A 19,643-nucleotide genomic window follows, 5' to 3' on the forward strand; every position below is an offset into this window, starting at 1 on the left:
CCATAAGTTTTCCTGGTGGATCACACAGTGAACGCCCCTTATTTCATTCGGCACGGTCAGTTTTTGCATTTTCTCCTTCAACAGCGCAACTAAACCTGATTTTTTCCCTGTCATCGCCGGTGCACCGTCTGTAGACACTGAAACTAAAGAATTCCACGACAATCCTATATTTTCAACACTTTCTTCAACACTACATAAAATATCACCTCCGGTTGTAGTGTTCTTCATGGCTACTACATCGAGGAGCTCCTCCCTCACCTGAAGATCTCTATTAACACCTCTAATAAATATGGCAAGCTGCGCTGTTCCAGTGATATCAACACTTTCGTCAAGAGCTAGAGAATACGCCATAAAATCTTTACAGATATTTGCAAGCTGGCTCTGGAAGTCGTCTGCCATGTCCTGTATGCGACGCATAATGGTCATATTAGATAATGGCACAATCCGAAACTGTTCAACTTGAGATGGACACAAATGTTCCACTGCAACTACCAAACATTCAAAGCAATTTTGTAACTCACTCTGAGAGCTGCCTCAGTTGATTTTTCTTCGTCGTCCAGATCTTCTTCGAATAGCTTGCTTTTAAGTTTAATAACGTCTTGTGCACGATCTGGTCCATCACATTTTCTACTTCCGTAGTCTTTCGCGTGGTACGACATATAATGTCGCTGCAAATTAAATTTCCTAAAAGAATTCAGCGTATAGTGACATACTAAACATTTTGCAACACCAACTTTTTCTGTAAACAGATACGATTCCTCCCAATGGGGGTTGAACTGCGAAAGCGTGGTTGGGGTTACACAACGGCGACTTGACATGATTCTTAACCAGCGAAGTGACTGTTAGAGCTGATCGTAGTATTTTAAACGTTACACAGTCGGCGCGAATTCAATAGGCACGTTGCGGTCCTATTCAAACGTGCGCGCGCATTTCCCCTCCCTCCCCTCCCTCCCTACTCCGCGACCTTGCTCCTGCTCGCGAGCACGTGCCTGAGTAGACGCGAGTACTCGCGCTCAAAACCGGCTAGTTGTTAAGCCCTGGTGTAGTCAACGCTGAGCGACGCTCGAGGTGTACGCAGTGGCGCCGCTGCATGGTGCGTGACTAGAGGCGAGTGACCTGGAGTGACGAATCGCGCTGTATCCTGTCAGTCCGATGAAAGGGGCTGTCTTTGGCGAATTCTAGGAGAACATTGCATGTCTTCATGCGTAGTGCCAACAGTGAAATATGGGGTTCCAGTACGGGGATGTTCCAGCGTTAGAGTGTGATACATTTATTGCGCTACGAAAGTATATGAAACTTTACAGCTTTGTCCACTGTGTACAGTAGAGGAACAGCTCGGAATCGATGGCTGCATCATCATGAGAACATACCTTATAATATTTCATGGACAAAATAAATGATCACTTATCTTAATTGATCATGTATACACTGATGAGCCAAAACATTATGACCACTGCCTACTGCGAGAGAATGCCGCCTGGTGGTGATGTGGGCTCGTGACGCAGCGACGATGCTACGAGGGTGTTTTGGTAAGTCTGGTAAAATTCCATGCAAGCACGGAGGGTTTTTATTGCGCCTTCATGATTGGTAAGCTCGATTATTCTCAGGATCGTATAAGGAATTTGAACGATGTATAGCGTACAGTTCATTGTTGACAGCAATCAGTGTGTTGACTGCAACTGAAAAAGCGCAGAAACGAGTTTGGTGCTGTTATTCAAAAATGGTTCAAATGGCTCTGAGCACTATGGGACTTAACATCTGAGGTCATCAGTCCTCTAGATTTAGAACTACTTATACCTAACTGACCTAAAGACATCACACACAACCATGCCCGAGGCAAAATTCGAACCTACGGCCATAGTAGCAGCACGGTTCCAGACTGAAGTGCCTAGAACCGCTCGGCCACAGCGGCTGGCGGTGCTGTTATTAAACACTTTCATTTTATGGTTTGAACTGTCGCCCAAATCGAAACCGAACTGTGTGAAGCCCACACCGAGTCTGCACCGTCACTGAAGACCATTTACTTTCGGATTAATGAATTTAAACGTGGTCGGACAAGCACCGACGACGAAAGGCGCTCCGGCCGTCCAGTTGAGATAACCACTAAGGAAACCACTGAAAAAATCCATGATATGATAACGCAAGACGCCGAATAAAAATTCGTGAGACTGTAGGCATCCCAACTGAGCGAGTGCATAGTATTCTGCCTGAAAAATTGGCTATGAAGAAACTGTGTGCGAGATGTGTGCCGCTATCGCTCACACTCGACCAAAAGCGCATCTGGCACAATTTCAGCCAGTTTGTGACTGTAAATGAAACCCGAACCTTGGTACACACCAGAGTCAAAACGGCAGTGAAAAAATGGGCAAAGGCTGGTGAAGGTCCACCGAAGAAGGCAAAGACCATTTTATCAGCTGCTAAGGTGATGGCTAATTTATATTGGGGTTCCCACGGAATAAACCTCATAGAATACTTAGAAAAAGACAGTACAATATCTCGTTGTTGAATAGTTTGAAACTCCCAGTGGCTGAAAAGAAGAACAAGGTTGGCATGTGAGGAACTGATCTTTCACCATCATAATGCACCATCCTACACAGCGGCGATAACAATGGCGAAAGGGTGTGAACTGGTCTTTTAAATGGTTCCTCATCCACCATATTCACCAAACTTAGCCCCAAGTAACTTCTTCCTGTTCCCTAACTTGAAACGTAGGCTTGCTGGGAAGAAATTTTCATCAAGTGAGGAAAGGGTAGCTGCAGTCAACGAGTACTTTGCACAACTTGACAGAACCTTTTTGTGATGGCACCAGAAAGCTGGAGTCTCAAAGGAGACTACGTCGATGAGTAAGGTGAGTTGTTTACGAAACAAACACTTTTTTCGTTTTTTACCAGACTTATCAAACCACCCTCGTATACAAACGGAACAGAGACGAATGGGGTAACATTCTAGCGACGATACGAGTCTAAAATGGGTTAATCATTGGCTTAAGCGGCTTTTGCAAAGGGCCCAGCTCCAGGGAACGAGCACCTCGGATGGTAGCTGGTTGTTCGCATGTTGCTGTTTTGAATTTCTATGGAAAGTGGTTGAATGACGAAAGAACGACGAGTAGGCGACAATGTGCTGGAAGTCCACTCCTCGTCACAGAGCGCGGAAATCGGAGGACTGCCTACTCTCTAAAGCAGGATAGGCAGCGATCTGTGGCGGATCTGACGTCAGACTACAGCCATAGCCAACTCGCGTAAAATGGGCTATAGTACAGGCTGGAGCGTGCATGTCTGTTGTCACTCCAGGTGGATGGCTCTGAGCACTATGGGACTTAACATCTGAGGTCATCAGTCCCCTAGAACTTAGAAGTACTTAAACCTAACTAACCTAAGGACATCACACACATCCGTGCCCGAGGCAGGATTCGAACCTGCGACCGTAGCAGTCGCGGGGTTCCGGACTGAAGCGCCTAGAACCGCTCGGCCACAGCGGCCGGCTGCCAGGTGGATGCTCGTGTCCGAATACACCACATCCAGGAAAAAGGCTACTCGATATATGCACTGCGTCATGGAAGCAGGCCGGTGTGGGCTTTGTCATGAATGGAAGGCACTCACATGAGCTTCCACGGGACCTGTAATAGTAGTCGAAGGCACCATGAAAGCTGTGGGCTACGTGAACATTGCCGCCGATCACTATATATCAATTCTTTTATCTTGGCGGCTTGCGCATGCCCGCCTAGACGCGGGAGATTGCTGCGTTGCCAGTTGCACACGACGCACGCGCCAATAGAAGCAGCGCCATAGTATAGCATAGTTCGCAAGCTTACGTTTAGGGGGGAGCGCGCAGTTCATGAAGTAAAGTTTTATTTACACACGGCGCGTTTGGCTTTATTTTAAAGCACTTCAATCAGTCAAAAGGAAGTAGACAAAATACATTAAACAAAACTGTGGACTTACAAAAACATTAGGACTTGAATATACCGTCTGTCAGTGAAGTGCTCAGAGCTATGTCAAATATAATTTGGTGTGTGGCACATACAAACAGCATTTATTTGCTAAAACACTGATGAGCCAACACTACGAAAGGTGACTTGGCAATGGAGGACACAAAATACATGATGCTTCAAAAGAGAGAAACGCGTCTGGTCTAAATAAGTCGCTTATTACAGTTGCAGAAGAGGGATATATTTCAATACCATTGGTAAAACTGTGACTGTGGAACAAAAACAAGAAATAGAACATGAATACCATTGTGTATGTGCCATACCTTTCACCGATGGAAGTGCTTTAAAATAAAGCCAAACGCGCCGTGTGTAAATAAAACTTTTATTACAGTCGCGAAAGACGGAATATTTCTCAATATTACATACGACACCTATGTGGTACTTAAATTAAATGAGATATTGTTATACAGTAAATATTATATGAAATTTAGGTATCTTGTCCAAATTTCAATCTCAACATTGTGGCAACTAAAATCGACCATACGGAAAGTATACGTTATGGACTTTTACCCTGCAAACTCTTCAAAATTTCGTGCAATGGTTTACTACATTTAATGCTGCACATCAAAACAAAATTAAGTCATTTATGGGGGGAAGGTATCAGTCAAGAAGACGTGTAAAAATCAAATTTTTTGGCCAAATAGTTTTTGGAAATCGAATGATAAGTGTGTCAAAGCAGTGAGAACACCATGTGTCTGCACAGGCGAGAAGTGCAGTGATGACTAAATCGCGCACAGCGCGGAATGCGGGGATCACGTGTCTGCAGCAGCGAAAAAGTTAATGAAGAGGCAAAGCACTAGAAATTTCATTCAAACGAATAAAATTCGTGAAGTAAGCCACTCCAATATTGTTTTTAAATAAAGAAATTAAGCACTGCTCAAGGTTTGAACTCACAATCCTTCACTTGGCAGCCCAACACCTTAACCGTTCAGCTATCTCAGCTCATCAGTGTAATTCCATAAGGACTCTAACATCTCACGCAACTACTTATAAACACTGTTGGTATGACTATGAATTACTCACACTTCGTCGAAGTGCGATAGGAAATAAACAATTACCGCTGTTCTTTATTGCGAAAAAGCAGTTCGTGAGATTGAAACAAACACCTTTCCTTGCTATCGCCTGAATTAGGAGTCTTATTGCTTGTTTGGTTTAATTAATAGAATATGAAGCAATTGGTATAAAGAATGCTTTTTCCAAACTTTCTATAAAAGAAAGTCTGCTATCAAGACATTGCTTTTGTTCTATTACTTTATTTATGACTGAACATTTCTAAAACTGAAGACACTCGTCCGTGCTCTGCACTGCAGTCGAGATCTGGCAACGTCGTTCTCTGTTCATTGGCTGACTGTGTTTTGTGACGTCAGATGCGCAGAACAAACCTAAACTCGGCCGCCAAGATATATGACGCGCACTTTAACATCCCTTCATGCTTGATGCCTTCCCGACGACGGTAGCAGGATAACTGTCCGCGTCAGAAGCTTTCTGCAGTGGGTTGGGTTAACGAGCACGGTAGTGGATTTACATTGACGTCTTGGCCAAGAGTTTCGCCTGCTCTGAAGCAGGTGGAACATATCCGTAACGCTGTCGGAAATCTGTTTAGGAATTACCGAATCTATGGCATGCAGAACTGCTGCTACATTGCATTCCAAAGGTGGAGCAATACTCTGTTAAGCAGAAGGTCACAGTGTTTAGGTCATCAGTGCGTGTGTTTAGGTACTGTTTTATCGAATATAGAATCTTAATTTAGATGGGTAGATCACGTAACTAATGAGGAGGTATTGAATAGAATTGGGGACCTGGCACAACTTGACTAGAATAAGGACATGTTCTGAGGCATCAAGGGATCAGCAATTTAGTATTGGAGGGCAGCGCGGAGGGAGAAGAGGAGTTTCTGGCACAACTTGACTAGAATAAGGACATGTTCTGAGGCATCAAGGGATCAGCAATTTAGTATTGGAGGGCAGCGTGGAGGGTAAAAATCGTAAAATCGTAGAGGGAGACCAAGAGATGAATACACTAAGCAGATTCAGATGGATGTAGGCTGCAGTACGTAATGGGAGATGAGGCAGCTTGCGCAGGATAGAGTAGCATGGAGAGCTGCATCAAACCAGTCTCAGGACTGAAGACCACAACAACAACAACAACAATTTCGTTTAGTAACCAATATCGTTCTGCAATTGATTTCGACTTTTGTGGCACTGTAGGTTTTTAACCTCTATATTAATGTAACAAACCAAAACATTGCATCACAACAAGTGTTCAGTTCCTAGTGCTGTGAAATGTGGGGAAAAACCGCAAATTGGTGTTTATAAGAAGAGGAACAACACCAAAAATGGGACAGGAGCGTAATATGTAGTAAATCATCTACGCAACGTGTAAGTACAGTTCAAAAATATTACTACATAATAGCAAAAACCAACCACCAGACCTGTTTATAACCTATAGGTACATTGACCCAAATGTAAACTAAACAGCTAAAGTATGTACATATTCCAGACCACTGAAGATCCCTTGCAGAAAATAAAGGCGAAACGCACACGGCACGAAAATTGTGTTTCATTCAGTTGTAGTCAGACGGTCCATAAAGCAAAAATTATCAATGCACCGTAATATTACATGCAACTGAGGAAGACAGGACAACAAAAGTTGAAGATGTTAATGTATAAATGTTTGTGTATACGGTGGTGTAAGGACTTAAAGACGTACGTATAAAAACTGTACAGTGCCGGTATGTAGGTTCAGTCTGGAACCGCGCGACCCCTACGGTCGCAGGTTCGAATCCTGCCACGGGCATGGACGTGTGATGTCCTTAGGTTAGTTAGGTTTAAGTAGTTCTAAGTTCTAGGGGACTGATGACCTCAAATGTTAAGTCCCATAGTGCTCAGAGCCATTTTGAACCGGTATGTAGATACATATTGAATGTGTTTGTTATTTTGCTCTATGTCAAATCTGAAAGCATGCACTATATATTTTCTAATTGTATGTAAAAGATGCCTCGATTCACTACATTCGCACAGAAGCAGAGTTTCTACAGATTTCACTGGCTCTCACAGCACTGGATGTTTGATTTTTCCACCAGAGCAAAAAATACAAACCGTTTCTTCCTTCCATTTCAGTGCTTTATAGTGCCTATATTTTTGATCCATCTTCTAAGACGACTAATTTACGATTACCGTAGTCAATTAATGATCAAATGCAAGCCCTCCAATCACCACAACGTTCCACATGTAAAGGTATGACGTCTCTCTGTATGTTGTACAGCGTTTAAATGGTGCCGTAATATAGCAAGTCACAAATTTTCAGCATCCACGGATGTCTCTGTAGCTCTTAACCGCCGCATGGCGTTCTGCATTCAAATTCACGGCGGATCTGCTATCGCTCCGAGTTTTATTGCCTTTGAGTGACAATTGTAACTCGAGTTCTCTCTGATCTAAGCGCTAAATCAGATTTATTTTTCAAGGCATATCGTAATACGATTCTCGGACTTAACGTCGAATTTTATTGTTGTATCTTCAAAAAAACTCACCAGCTACGCCAGGTGGTGTAGCAGCTCACTATCTTAAACCACGTGCAGAATAACATCGGATTCGCTCTGTCACGGAATTAACACTAATAGCCACCAACCATCTCGCCAGCGTCGTCTGTTTTCCACTCACGTACACCACATTTATAAGTTTTAATAATGCTCAAACAGATAATAGAACTTTATAAAGTAGCCTATGGTTCTCCTCGTGGTTCAAGCCATCTCATACAAATTTCATCGAAATCCGTTCAGCGGCTTGGTCGTGAAAAACTTAACAGACAGAATTACTTTCGCATTTATAATATTGGCGTGGAAGTATGGATTAGCGTGGATTAAACACGCAGAGGATTGTACGGGGTGCTCAAAAAGTCTCTCCGCAGTGCCGTGTGACTGTTAGCCGCGCATGCCGTATGCCGCAGTGTATATACCGAAATGAAACTCCGTGAAATACAAGTTATTAATTTATTGAATATTCATTTTTACCTACAAATTTTCACATTAAATGTTGAAAGTGTCCCGCCTGTTGTTGAATACACAATTTAATTCGTCTAATCATGTTTCCAAACACAAGCTGTAACATTTCTTCTGTAACAGAAGCAGTGAAAGTGGATATTGCAGTTTTCAATTCATCGATGGATTTTGGACGGTTTTTATAGACAGCTGCTTTCGCTGCACCCCAGAAGAAAAAGTCAGGTGGTGTTAGGTCAGGCGATCGTGGAGGCCCCAAGTTCCTGTGGAATTATGCGATCACCAAAAACATCAGCAAGCAGTGACATTGAAACGCGAGCTGTAAGCGTGGTTGCACCATCTTGTTGAGAATAACCGTTCAGTATTACACGTAACATAAGTTCTCCTATGAATGGGTACAGAATATCGCTGCAGTAATGTTGTGCGTTTATTGTTTAGTTGAAAAGCCCAGTCAGGCGAACAGTCATACGGCACGAGCGGCTAACAATCATACGGCACTGCGGAGAGACTTTTTGAACACCCCGCACAAGTATTGTATTCGTTACATTGAATCGTATTATGTAAAACATATGAAACAAAAAAACGCATTTGCACAAATATGATAAAGTTCAAAAGTCAAAGAGTAAAAAGCTTTCTCAAAGAGTAATCATTTTTCCATATTTCGCGTTATATTCTTGCAGTCAGTAAATATATTGTACTACACATTTTCTAAAGTAATTTGTGTTTTGTCTCAGCGTTCAAGCCATGTCCATACCAAATTCCGTCAAAATCTGCACAGCAGTTTAATCGTGAAAGCGTAACAGGCAGAGTTACTTTCTCATTTATGATATAAGTATGGATTATGGTTACGTTTTTTTTCTTATATGTATGCAGCTGCCTGAAAATGACTACCCAACCAAAACGTCATTGTGCTTCTTTCAAGATGTTTATGTCGTCGTTATGGACGCTGTTGCAACTAAATTATCTGTGAAACTACCTTTAGGACAGTGAAAAATCATGTAATGTGCAATTGCCAAAACGTAAAACACAAGATAAAGACTAATGCAGCAACTCTTTCAAGAAGAAGAGCTAAGTGAGCGTGACTGTTTCAACAGCAAGCTGCTCGAGTGAATGGAACGAATTTATTTCCAAACAAGACGTCCAGCGCACACAGTCGACATTTGCTTTATTTTGCAGATCAGAATAAAGAATATTAGTACCCTCATCCAGAGATGAAACAGTTTAATCAAACAAAACGATTGTATAGCGAACTAAATCACAGAAAAAAACGTATGAACCTTGATTACTGCCTGCCACATTGCGCAATCCCAGTTCTTGAAGTTCAAACAGGGAGTGCATTTGATTGCATAACCAAATCTGTAGCACAAGAGAACATGAACATCTAAAAGGAATGCTAGCCATTGGACTCAATTCACGAGCTGAGTTACCTGATTTAATACAAACGAGTGGTTAGCTGTCAACTGTGTTTAGTAATCTAAATGAATACGTACACTGAAGAGCCAAAGCTGGTACACCTGCCTAATATCGTGTAGGGCCCCCGCGAGCACGCAGAAGTGCCGCAACACGAAGTGGTATGGACTCAACTAACGTCTGAAGTGGTGCTGGAGGCAACTGACACCATGAATCCTGCAGGGCTGTCCATAAATACGTAAGAGTACGAGGGGATAGAGATCTCTTCTGGAGAGCACGTTGCAAGGCATCCAAGATACGCTCAGTAATGTTCCTGTCTGTGGAGCTTGTTGGCCAGCGGAAGTGTTTAAACTCAGAAGAGTTTACTTACACCAGTTTCTTCAGTGAATAATATTTTCAATCTGAAGACTAATTTACAAATGTGTGCACTTAAATGTATGTGTGATGTAGGTCAAATATTACTTCGCTGCATTTTTCAATCTCTTTAAATTATGTTGCCTAAAAAGTAGGTGTACTAGAAGAACAATAATAAAGAAGTATAGTACTGATATCTTTGATGGCAAAATACGTCGCCGGTTTTGTAAAGCGCGCTGCCCTGTCTATAACACAATGAGGACGTGCTGATAACCAGCTAAACGCGCAGGTTGCCGAAGTGGCGTCAAATCGAAAGACCTGCACCAGGCGAACGGTCTACCCGACGGGAGGCTCTAGCCACACGACATTTCCATACCAGCTAAACAGTTAGAGTAAATGCTCCAGAAACAACTACAGAAATTTTATGAGTGCAGATAATAAATTTCAAGTAAGTACTTGGAAACCTAATGCAAAGCTATGAACATGCTCCAAGTCCCATAGCATACAGTATTATCTATTGTATTATTGTGTATTTTACATAAGACCACTGAAGGTGAGCATTTGGCGTGATGTCTTTCATCAAGTGGTGCAGGTATTCTCAATGTAGTACATGTACAGAGCTAAACTGGGGTAAGAGGTCGAACACAGAGCAATTAGTCTACGACGAGCCACTGGGGACCAGAGTTCCCTTGCACCAAAACACTAACAAAATTTCTCCGAACACCATCCTCAGTTTTGCTGGTGGAATCCCCGTTCGCTCTGTACCGGACTTTTATCAGTCTAAGATATTGTCTCACTCTGCCTACATGCACTCTGTTTCGTTGAAGCAGTAAGTGTGAGTTACCCATAACCGAGGCTGGCGGGCCTAAGGGAAATGCCTCAGCTGGTCTGGCCGGGCGCTAGCCTTGAACCTTCCAGGAACGCAGTGGCTAAACTGGTCTTCATCTCCGTCTGACGCGTGTCGGCAAAGACTCTCGGTTCGTGGAAGACGTGAGGTATTCCTGCTCACAGTGGCATGGCAGATACGTACCAGCTATGAATAACAAGTATTAACAATTAGTCCATCCTCATGTGTCTTCGTCTCAAGCCTAGTCGCTTCCTCACGTTGCGTTTCTCCATGAGTTTATTAGCACGCGCATAGCACACATCATTGAATGACTATATCATTGTAGTTGACACTCGTTTTCTATAATACACTGAGAGCTAAATTCTCGTTGCGTTGTGCGAGTATGTTACTATTCTAGGAATTACACATAAAGTTCAGTTACAAACTTCTATCTGTAGCTTTTGTTCCAGGCAAGGAGCTCTATTTCAAAACTTATCAGTGCATCATACACTGAGGCGCCATAGAAACTGGTATAGGCATGCGTATTCAAATACAGAGGTGTGTAACAGACAGAATACGACGCTGCGGTCGGCAAAGTATATATAAGACAAGTATCTCTCGCAGTTTAGTTACTGCTGCTAAAATGTCAGGTTATCAAGATTTAAGTGAGCTCGAACGTGGTGTTATAGCCGACGCACGTGCAATGGGACACAGTATCTCCGAGGAAGCGATGAAGTGGGGATTTTCCCGTACGACCATTTCACGAGTGTACCGTGAATATCAGGAATTCGATAAAACATCAAATCTCCGACACCGCCGTGGCCAGAAAAAGATCCTGCAAGATTGAAACCAACGACGAATGAAGAGAATCGTTCAGCGCGACAGAAGTGCAATCCTTACCGCAAATTGCTGCACATTTCAATGCTGGACCATCAACAAGTGTCAGCAAGCGAACCATTCAACGAAATAGCGTCGATATGGGCTTTCGGAGCCGAAGGCCCACTCGTGTATCCTTGATGACCACACGACACAAAGCTTTATGGCTCGCCTGGGCTCGTCAACACCGACATAGGACTGTTCATGACTGGAAACATGTTGCCTGGTCGGACGAGTCTCGTTTCATATTATATCGAGTGGACGGAGGTGTGCGGGTATGAAGACAACATAATGAATCCATGGACACTGCATGCCAGCATGGGGCCATTCAAGCCGGTGGAGGCTCTGTAACGGTGTGGGGCGTGTACAGTTGGAGTGATACGGGACCCCTGATACATCTAGATATGACTCTGACAGGTGACACGTACGTAAGCATCCTGACTGATCACCTGCATCCATTCATGTCCATTGTGCATTCAGACGGACTTGGGCAATTCCAGAAGGACAATGCGACACCCCACACGTCCAGAATTGCTACAGAGTGGCTCCAGGAACTCTCATCTGAGTTTAAAAACTTCCGCTGGCCACCAGACTCCCCAGACATGAACATTGTTGAGCATATCTGGGACGCCTTGCAACGTGCTCTTCAGAAGAGATCTCCACCCCCTCGTACTCTTACGGAGCTATGGACAGCCCTGCAGGATTCATGGTGTCAGTTCCCTCCAGCACTACTGCAGACTTTAGTCGAGTCCATGTGCCGTCGTGTTGCGGCACTCTGCGTGCTCGCGGGGGCCCCTACACGATATGAGGCAGATGTACCAGTTTCTTTGGCTCTTGAGCGTAGTAACAACTTATTTCTTTTGCTTCAACGAAATATTTTCGCGACTATATAAATTCGTCTATAAGTGGTCAACATGCAGCCGTATTTAAGTTCCAGATATGTTAAATATTAACTGACTCGTTCTACAGCGTTGTAATATTTGCTACAAATTGTAAATGGAGCTTTAACTAAACTGCACTTCAGACAACACTCGTATAAATCTGACATACTCTTATTTTTGTCATTTTATTGTTTCTATCGTGTTAGAAAATTGTTCTGCGAGCATCAGCGGAAAGCAAATTCGTTGCGATTGGTATATGATAATATTTGTTTTGTTACTGACAGGTCACGTCTGACATCGTACTACATGCCAAATCTTTCAAAACTTCTGCACGGTGTCTCCTTTAACATCGACACTAATTTTTCCAGTCCCTCCTCAAACCATGCAGCCAGCTTTTGGGTTAACCCGTAAAACATTCATAAGGTGCTTCTTGCCAGTAAAGTAATTATTTGCCGGCACGGTAGCTCAGCGTGTTCTGTCAGAGAACTGGTTGGCCTCAGTAGTAAAAAAACTGAGTGGAAGGATCAACAAACGAACTTTAACGGATGTTATGTGACGTCAACAACGACCAAACACAGCGATCAAAAAAGAAAAAAAAGGTGGTAGAGCACTTGTCCGCAAAAGCCAAAGGTGCCGAGTTCGAGTCTCGGTCCGGCGCATAGTTCTCATCTGCCAGGAGGTTTCATAACAGTGCACACTCCGCTGCAGAGTGAAAATCTCATGCTAGTACTTAATCATTTGCGACATATATATATATATATATATATATATATATATATATATATATATATATATATATATATATATATATATATATGATATGAATGAGACCATTTCTTTCTGTGTCGTTTGGTCCGATAACACATTTACACATTCAGAGGAGAAACTTGGCGACTGAATTTCCGTGCAAAGATTCGCCGGAGTGCAAAACGCCTATGTTCCAAAGCCGGCCGGAGTGGTCGAGCGGTTAAAGGCGCTACAGTCTGGAACCGCACGACCGCTACGGTCGCAGGTTCGAATCCTGCCTCGGGCATGGATGTGTGTGATGTCCTTAGGTTAGTTAGGTTTAAGTAGTTCTAAGTTCTAGGGGACTTATGACCACAGCAGTTGAGTCCCATAGTGCTCAGTGCCATTTGAACCATTTTTCTATGTTCCAATAACTGCCACCCCAAATCGCTTATTACATCAGTGGCACTTTCGTCCCTATTTCTCGATAAAACAAAACGAGCTGTCTTTCATTGGACTATCGCGATGTTGTCCTTCAGTCTTATAGGGCAAGGATTCCATACCGCACAGCAGTACTCTAGCGGAGAACGAACAAGCGTAGTGAAAGCAATCCCTTTATTAGAAGTGTTGGATGTTCTAAGTGTTCTGCTGATAATACGCAGTCTTTGGTTTACCTTCCCCACAACATTATCTATATGATATGTCTAATTTATGTTGTTCGTAATTGTAATTCTTAGGCATTTAGTTGAACTGACAGCCTTTATATTTGTGTGGTTTATCATATAATTGAAATTTGACGGATTTCTTTTCGTACTTACGTGGACGGCCTTACGCTTTTCCTTATTCAGATACAGTTACCTCTTTTAGCATAATACAGATACCGTGTCCAAGTCATTGTGTAATTGGTTTTGATCTTTTGATGGCTTTACTTGACGGTAAATGACAGCATCGTCTGTAAACAATCTAAAATGGCTGTTCACATTGTCTCGTAAATCGGTTATATAGACGGCCCATAACATTTCCCTGGGTCATCAGACAGATCCTCTCCCTCGTAGAGGCCTTCAGTGCTTACATTTTCCTCTGCCCTTAGCAGTAAAATTTCCCTTACAAGCTTGATGTTGACGCCTTTACTTTTAAATTTAACGAAGGCTGATTTGATTTTCCTGTGTGCTGAATCAGTTCCTCCGATCACCATTTTGCCTTAGATTCGTGTACTTCCTATCTATTTTATATGTAAGTGTCTCGTATAGTTGTATTCTTTTTTTCATGAGGGTTTTTGTACTGCCTTCTTTCACCTATGAATTTAAGTGTTTGTTCTGCTACTCAAGGTTATCTTACTTGTACCTATATTTGTGTGTCCAGCTTCTGTGATTGCCCTTTTGAGAGATGTCTCGTCCTCTTCAACTGAATTCTCATGTGTAGTATCCATTATCGGAGTATCTACAGCCTTGGAGAACTTCAAACGCACTTAATTATTACTCAGTATCACAGTACCTTCGTTCCACATTGTTTCTTCCAGACGATTCTTGTAAGCTTCAGAACACACTTCGTCATTAATTAAGTGCATGTATGTACTGCGATATTAATATCTTTATTTTTAGCAGACGCCTCGATAATTAACATAATCAGTAAGATATTGTGAAAATAATAACTACAAGTGCTTAAATGAAATTTATTTTATGCTAAATGTGAAAATCAATTATGTCTCCGTTTTGACATATTAAAAAAATGGTTTAAAGCTCATTTATAACTTTAATTAGAACAACACACTATAAATAACCTCGAGTAGAGTCTACATAAGATGTTTTAGTAATTTATTTAATATGTACTTGGGAATCTGTATTTGTTCTAGAGAGCATAGAACGTGTTTGCTTTATTGCTCTTATTTAGTATCACACCATAATTTATGTTTGAGACCATAATTTTATCTTAATACTCTTCCACTGGTCTGTGTTTCCATGATGTGACATATAGTAAATAAGTTATTACTAAATTATTCACAGAAAGAATATTTGGAAGAAAACACTACACATATAATAATGTTTAACAATGTTCTGTAAGTATACTGAAACTCGTTTGTGGGAATAAATAAATAACAAAAGTGTTTTGGATCAAGGCGGACCCACGATCCCATATTATATTCTGATAGCGCCTCTACCGTTGTGTGTCCGCAGTTCCTGGTCTCGCGGTCGCGTTCTCGCTTCCCAAGCACGGGGTCCCGGGGTCGATTCCCGGCGGAGTCAGGGATTTTCACCTGCCTCGAGATGACTGGGAGTTTGTGTTGTCCTCATCATTTCATCATCATTCATGCAAGTGGAGAAAGTGGACTGAGCAGAGGTTGGGAATTTGCACGGGCGCTGATAACCGTGTAATTGAGTGCCCCACAATTCAAACGTGCCCCACAATTCAAACAGCATCATCATCATCATCATCTACAGTTGTGCTACCCCGCGCGGCTGAGACGAATAGGAAATCATTCTAGCGTCGATGCGGGCCACAAATGGGGAAATCCACAGACATAAGCGACTTTTACAAAACTCGCTGGGAACGAGCATTTCGGAAAAGGCGAAGCTGATCTACTGTTCGCATGCTATTGTCGTGAGCGTCAATGGAAAGTGGTTGAAGGACGGTGAAACCTTGTGCAAACGACTAGGTGTTTCACGTTGTCATAGAACGTGGAGGTTTAAGGCTCGCCCGCTCTTTCAAGCAGGATAGACGGCGACCTGGAGCAGATCTGACAACAGAGTAGAAAGTTGTTGCCGGCGCAAGTGTTCCGAAGTACACTGCTCAGTGCACATTGCTGAACATGGGGCTCTGGAGTACACGAACCTTACCTGTTCCCAGCTGCGCGGTCTGAGGCGTCTTGTCACGCCCCGCGCGGCTCCCCCCGTCGGAGGTTCGAGTCCTCCCTCGGGCATGGGTGTGTGTGTCGTCCTTAGCGTAAGGTAGTTTAAGTCAGATTCAGTAGTACGTAAGCTTAGCGACCGATAGTCTCAGCAGTTTGATCCCACAAGACCTTACCGCAAATTTCCAATTTTCTTGCTCCCATATCATCAATATTGGGTGGCGGATCAATGGAAATGTCACTTGGTCGGATGAATCACGTTTATCGTGTCTGAATACGCTGTCGTTGAAGCGAAACATGCTCCGTGTGACGGCAAAGTCTAGGCAGAGCAGCATTGTGCTATGGAGAACATTCACCTGGAATTACATATGACCTGTGGAAGTGATCGAAGGCACAGTGACAGCTATGGATTAAGTGAACATTGTTGCGGACCACCTGCATCCCTTCATGCCTTATGTCTTCCCTGATGGCGACGGCATCTTCCAGCAAGATAACACTAGCCCAGAATTTTGCTACAGCCCTCATGATATTAAAGTAACTGATGAACCTGATGAAACACACCTATGACAATATCGGAAACCACAAACCACTAGCCCGCAATTTACGGGAATTTCACGACCTGTCTGGAGCCACATATCTCCAGGAACCTATCGGTCGAATCCATATCACGCAGAATAGCTACTACACAGGGTGCAGGAAAATTGTGTCACAAACTTTTAACCCTGGATAGCTGATGCTAGTAGGAACCAAAATTACTAATGTTGTGTAGGTCGACAACGCACCATTTTTAAACTACGGAAATTTGGCGCCATGCGCCGTGTTGCCGTTCGTCGATTGACGGGCAGCGCCAAGGTTGTCGGTTCACACACACAAACGTCCCTCGCCCCGTCACTGCCCCAATGTGATACACACACGTGTCGGATAGGTCTTGCTGTTTGTCTCCACCTCACGTTAGAGGCAGTCACACGCAAGCTTCGCTTCGGAGCACACACACGTCACCGGCAATTTAGTCATACAGTAAGCATGGTGGCACAGTATTCGTTTGAAGAACAACGAGATATGGTTTTTGTTTATGGACTAGCCGACGGTAATGCGTATGAAGCCTGATGCCACCCACAACCGCAAACGTTTACAGCAATAAAAAAAAAGCGTATGGCATTGTTGGCTGGGAGGCCCCATGCGGGGAAGGCGCCGTGTGCAAATCTTATTTTAGTCGACGCCACATTCGGCGACTTGGGCGCTGGTAATGAGGATGAAATGATGAAGAGGACAAGACAACACCCAGTCCCCAAACGGAGAATTCACCGGCGACTTGGCGAAACAGGTTTGTTAGCGGGATATCATGGTGATGCTGGCCGGCCGCGGTGGTCTAGTGGTTCTAGGCGCGCAGTCCGGAACCGCGGGACTGCTACGGTTGCAGGTTCGAATCCTGCCTCGGGCATGGATGTGTGTGATGTCCTTAGGTTAGTTAGGTTTAAGTAGTTCTAAGTTCTAGGGGACTGATGACCACAGAAGTTAAGTCCCATAGTGCTCACAGCCATTTGAACCATTTTTTGGTGATGCTGGAAGACCTCGAACACGATGGGATGGTGCATTTGAAGAGACTGTTTTCAAGCGCTTCGAGGAGGCACCTACAACAAGTACTCGAGTGGTCGGACACGTGGGGGGTCACTCATCAGTTAGTCTGTAGTCTGAGAACTTTCGAGGGATGACGGCCAGCATCCATTTAGTTTCCACCCTGTCCAAGACCTAAATCCTGTGGCGGACTACGAAGACAGGCTTGAGTTCTGCCAGTGGTTTCTGCGACGTGTTGCACGAGATTCCCACTTTCGCACTCGAAACGTTCATTACTGGGAAAAGAGAAATCCTCACGTCACGTACGTCCACGGATGCCGGGAACGATTTCTCTCAACATTTAGGCAGGCATTGCGGGCGACAATCTGATTGGGCCGGTCCGTCTACCTCCTCGACTTACTGGGGCAAATTACCTTCACTTTATGCAAGAAACTCTACCTGGCGTGATGGAAGATGTTCCCCTGGACGTACAGCTACGCATTTGGTTGCAGCATGATGGGGCGCCCGCACATAACAGTCGTGCTATGAGCGGAGGTTTGAATGAACACTTCGACGGCTTCGACGGCCGGGTAGTTGGCAGAGGTGCTCGTAGGACATGGCCCCTGTGATCACCAGACCTCGCACCACCGGACTTTTTCCTGTGGGGATTCTTCTACGTTCTAGTTCACCCACCCAGATGCCAATCACCTTGCAGCGTAGAGGAATTAATCGATCGCTTTCAACGTGCCCAATCACATCAGAGCAATGCCAGGAACCTTTGAAAGAGTTCGGAAAAACACCGTTCGACGTCACCAAGTTTGTGTTGCGTCAGAGGGTCACCAGTTCGAGCACCTGCTTTAAGTAAACAATGTCCTAGCTACAAAAACGACCCTTTTAAGGGCCGACACAATTTGTAAAAGACTTTCTGCACGCGAACTAACAGCTGTAGATGGGTTTGTTCCCGGTACGTCTTATCATGAATCTACAACGGATGTGTCGGGACCCCAGCGGATTTGCCCACAGGTCTCCAGAGTGGAAGGCTGGCGCGCTGCCACTGAGCAGTAGGGCCGCCTTGGATAAATCGGGATCTCCAGCAGGCAAAGCATTCGCGGTCAAGCGTTGTCCAGAGCATCCGGCAACAGGGCAACCTCGTAGCCAATCGGAGCGCGTGGCGCCAAGTTTCTGTAGTTTAAAAACTGTGCGTTGTCGACCTACACTGCATTAGTAGTTTTGGTTCCTACTGGCATCAGCTATCCAGGGTCAAAATTTCGTGACACAGTTTTTCTCCATCTTGTATAGCATTCCAAAAGTGGACTAAGGTCGTATTAAAAATGTGATCATTACTTGAAGGCTCATCAGCGTATGGTTGTTTATGTCACCTTTAGACGAATGGTGCTTTGGACGCTTGACTGTGGGTTGTTTCTGAGCATGTATTCACCTGGGAATTGTCAGGTCGTGATGCCGCCTTTGAAGTTGTGGTGCCTTGGACATATGACTGCAGTGTGTTTTAGAGTATATTCATGGCTGAGATTTGGATGCTGTTATCTGCGTGCTGTTGGTGCCTTAGACAATGGGCTACAGTCCACTTCTGGGCACCTGGTCTACTGAGGACTGGCTGCTGGTGGAGCGGGGACGGCAGAGGTCCGGATACGCGGACCGGCAGCCCTTGGCAATTCTCAGCGGGTGCCCCGGACGCTGCAGCTCGGGAGCGCGCCTCCTGGACGCCAAGTAGGGTGAGGCGTCGGCCGCAGAAAGGCTCCTGGCGGGCTGGGGGCTGGTCACCGTCACCGTGGGGCAGCGTGGGCGGGGGCGCCGTGTGCTGGCGTGTCTGTCGAGGAGCCGGTGGCAGCACGCGTGGAGGCCCTCCAGCACCAGCGCGAACACGCCCATTGCGAAGCCCGCACCCAGCAGCAGAAACGTCCCCTGCACGTCGTCCAGCGACAGCTTGTGTTCCGCATCCCTGCGGCTCTTCAGTATAGCGCCTGTCACCGCCTGCAAAGGTGCAATTTCTCCATAGGAACACGACGTCTCTTAAATTTTCTTGTTGTAAGTGCAGTATTTAAATAAGAAAACCCTGCAGTTCTATTCTAATTGCTAACCACTATCTAGACTGTTGAGTCACGTTGCTATGGCTACTTGCTTGTGGTTATAGTCACTAAACAGTCTGCAGTACACGTAGCGACTGAAGC

The 19,643-nt window shown here is 44.4% G+C and overlaps 1 protein-coding gene across 1 annotated transcript in view; it reads right to left on the reverse strand.

The window, feature by feature from the left end:
* Positions 1–14,885: 14,885 nt before the first annotated feature.
* The window catches only part of LOC126415481 (ionotropic receptor 21a), a 113,975-nt gene continuing 109,217 nt past the window's right edge, over positions 14,886–19,643 (reverse strand). The window contains exons 7-8 of the mRNA XM_050083436.1: positions 19,325–19,446; positions 14,886–17,638 (exon numbers count right to left, since the gene is read on the reverse strand). Coding sequence (XP_049939393.1) covers positions 17,569–17,638; positions 19,325–19,446 — 192 coding nt within the window. The 3' untranslated portion in view covers positions 14,886–17,568. The remainder of the gene's footprint in view (positions 17,639–19,324; positions 19,447–19,643) is intronic.

Source organism: Schistocerca serialis, chromosome 1 (assembly GCF_023864345.2).
Source record: "Schistocerca serialis cubense isolate TAMUIC-IGC-003099 chromosome 1, iqSchSeri2.2, whole genome shotgun sequence".
Taxonomy (NCBI): Eukaryota; Metazoa; Arthropoda; class Insecta; order Orthoptera; family Acrididae; genus Schistocerca; species Schistocerca serialis.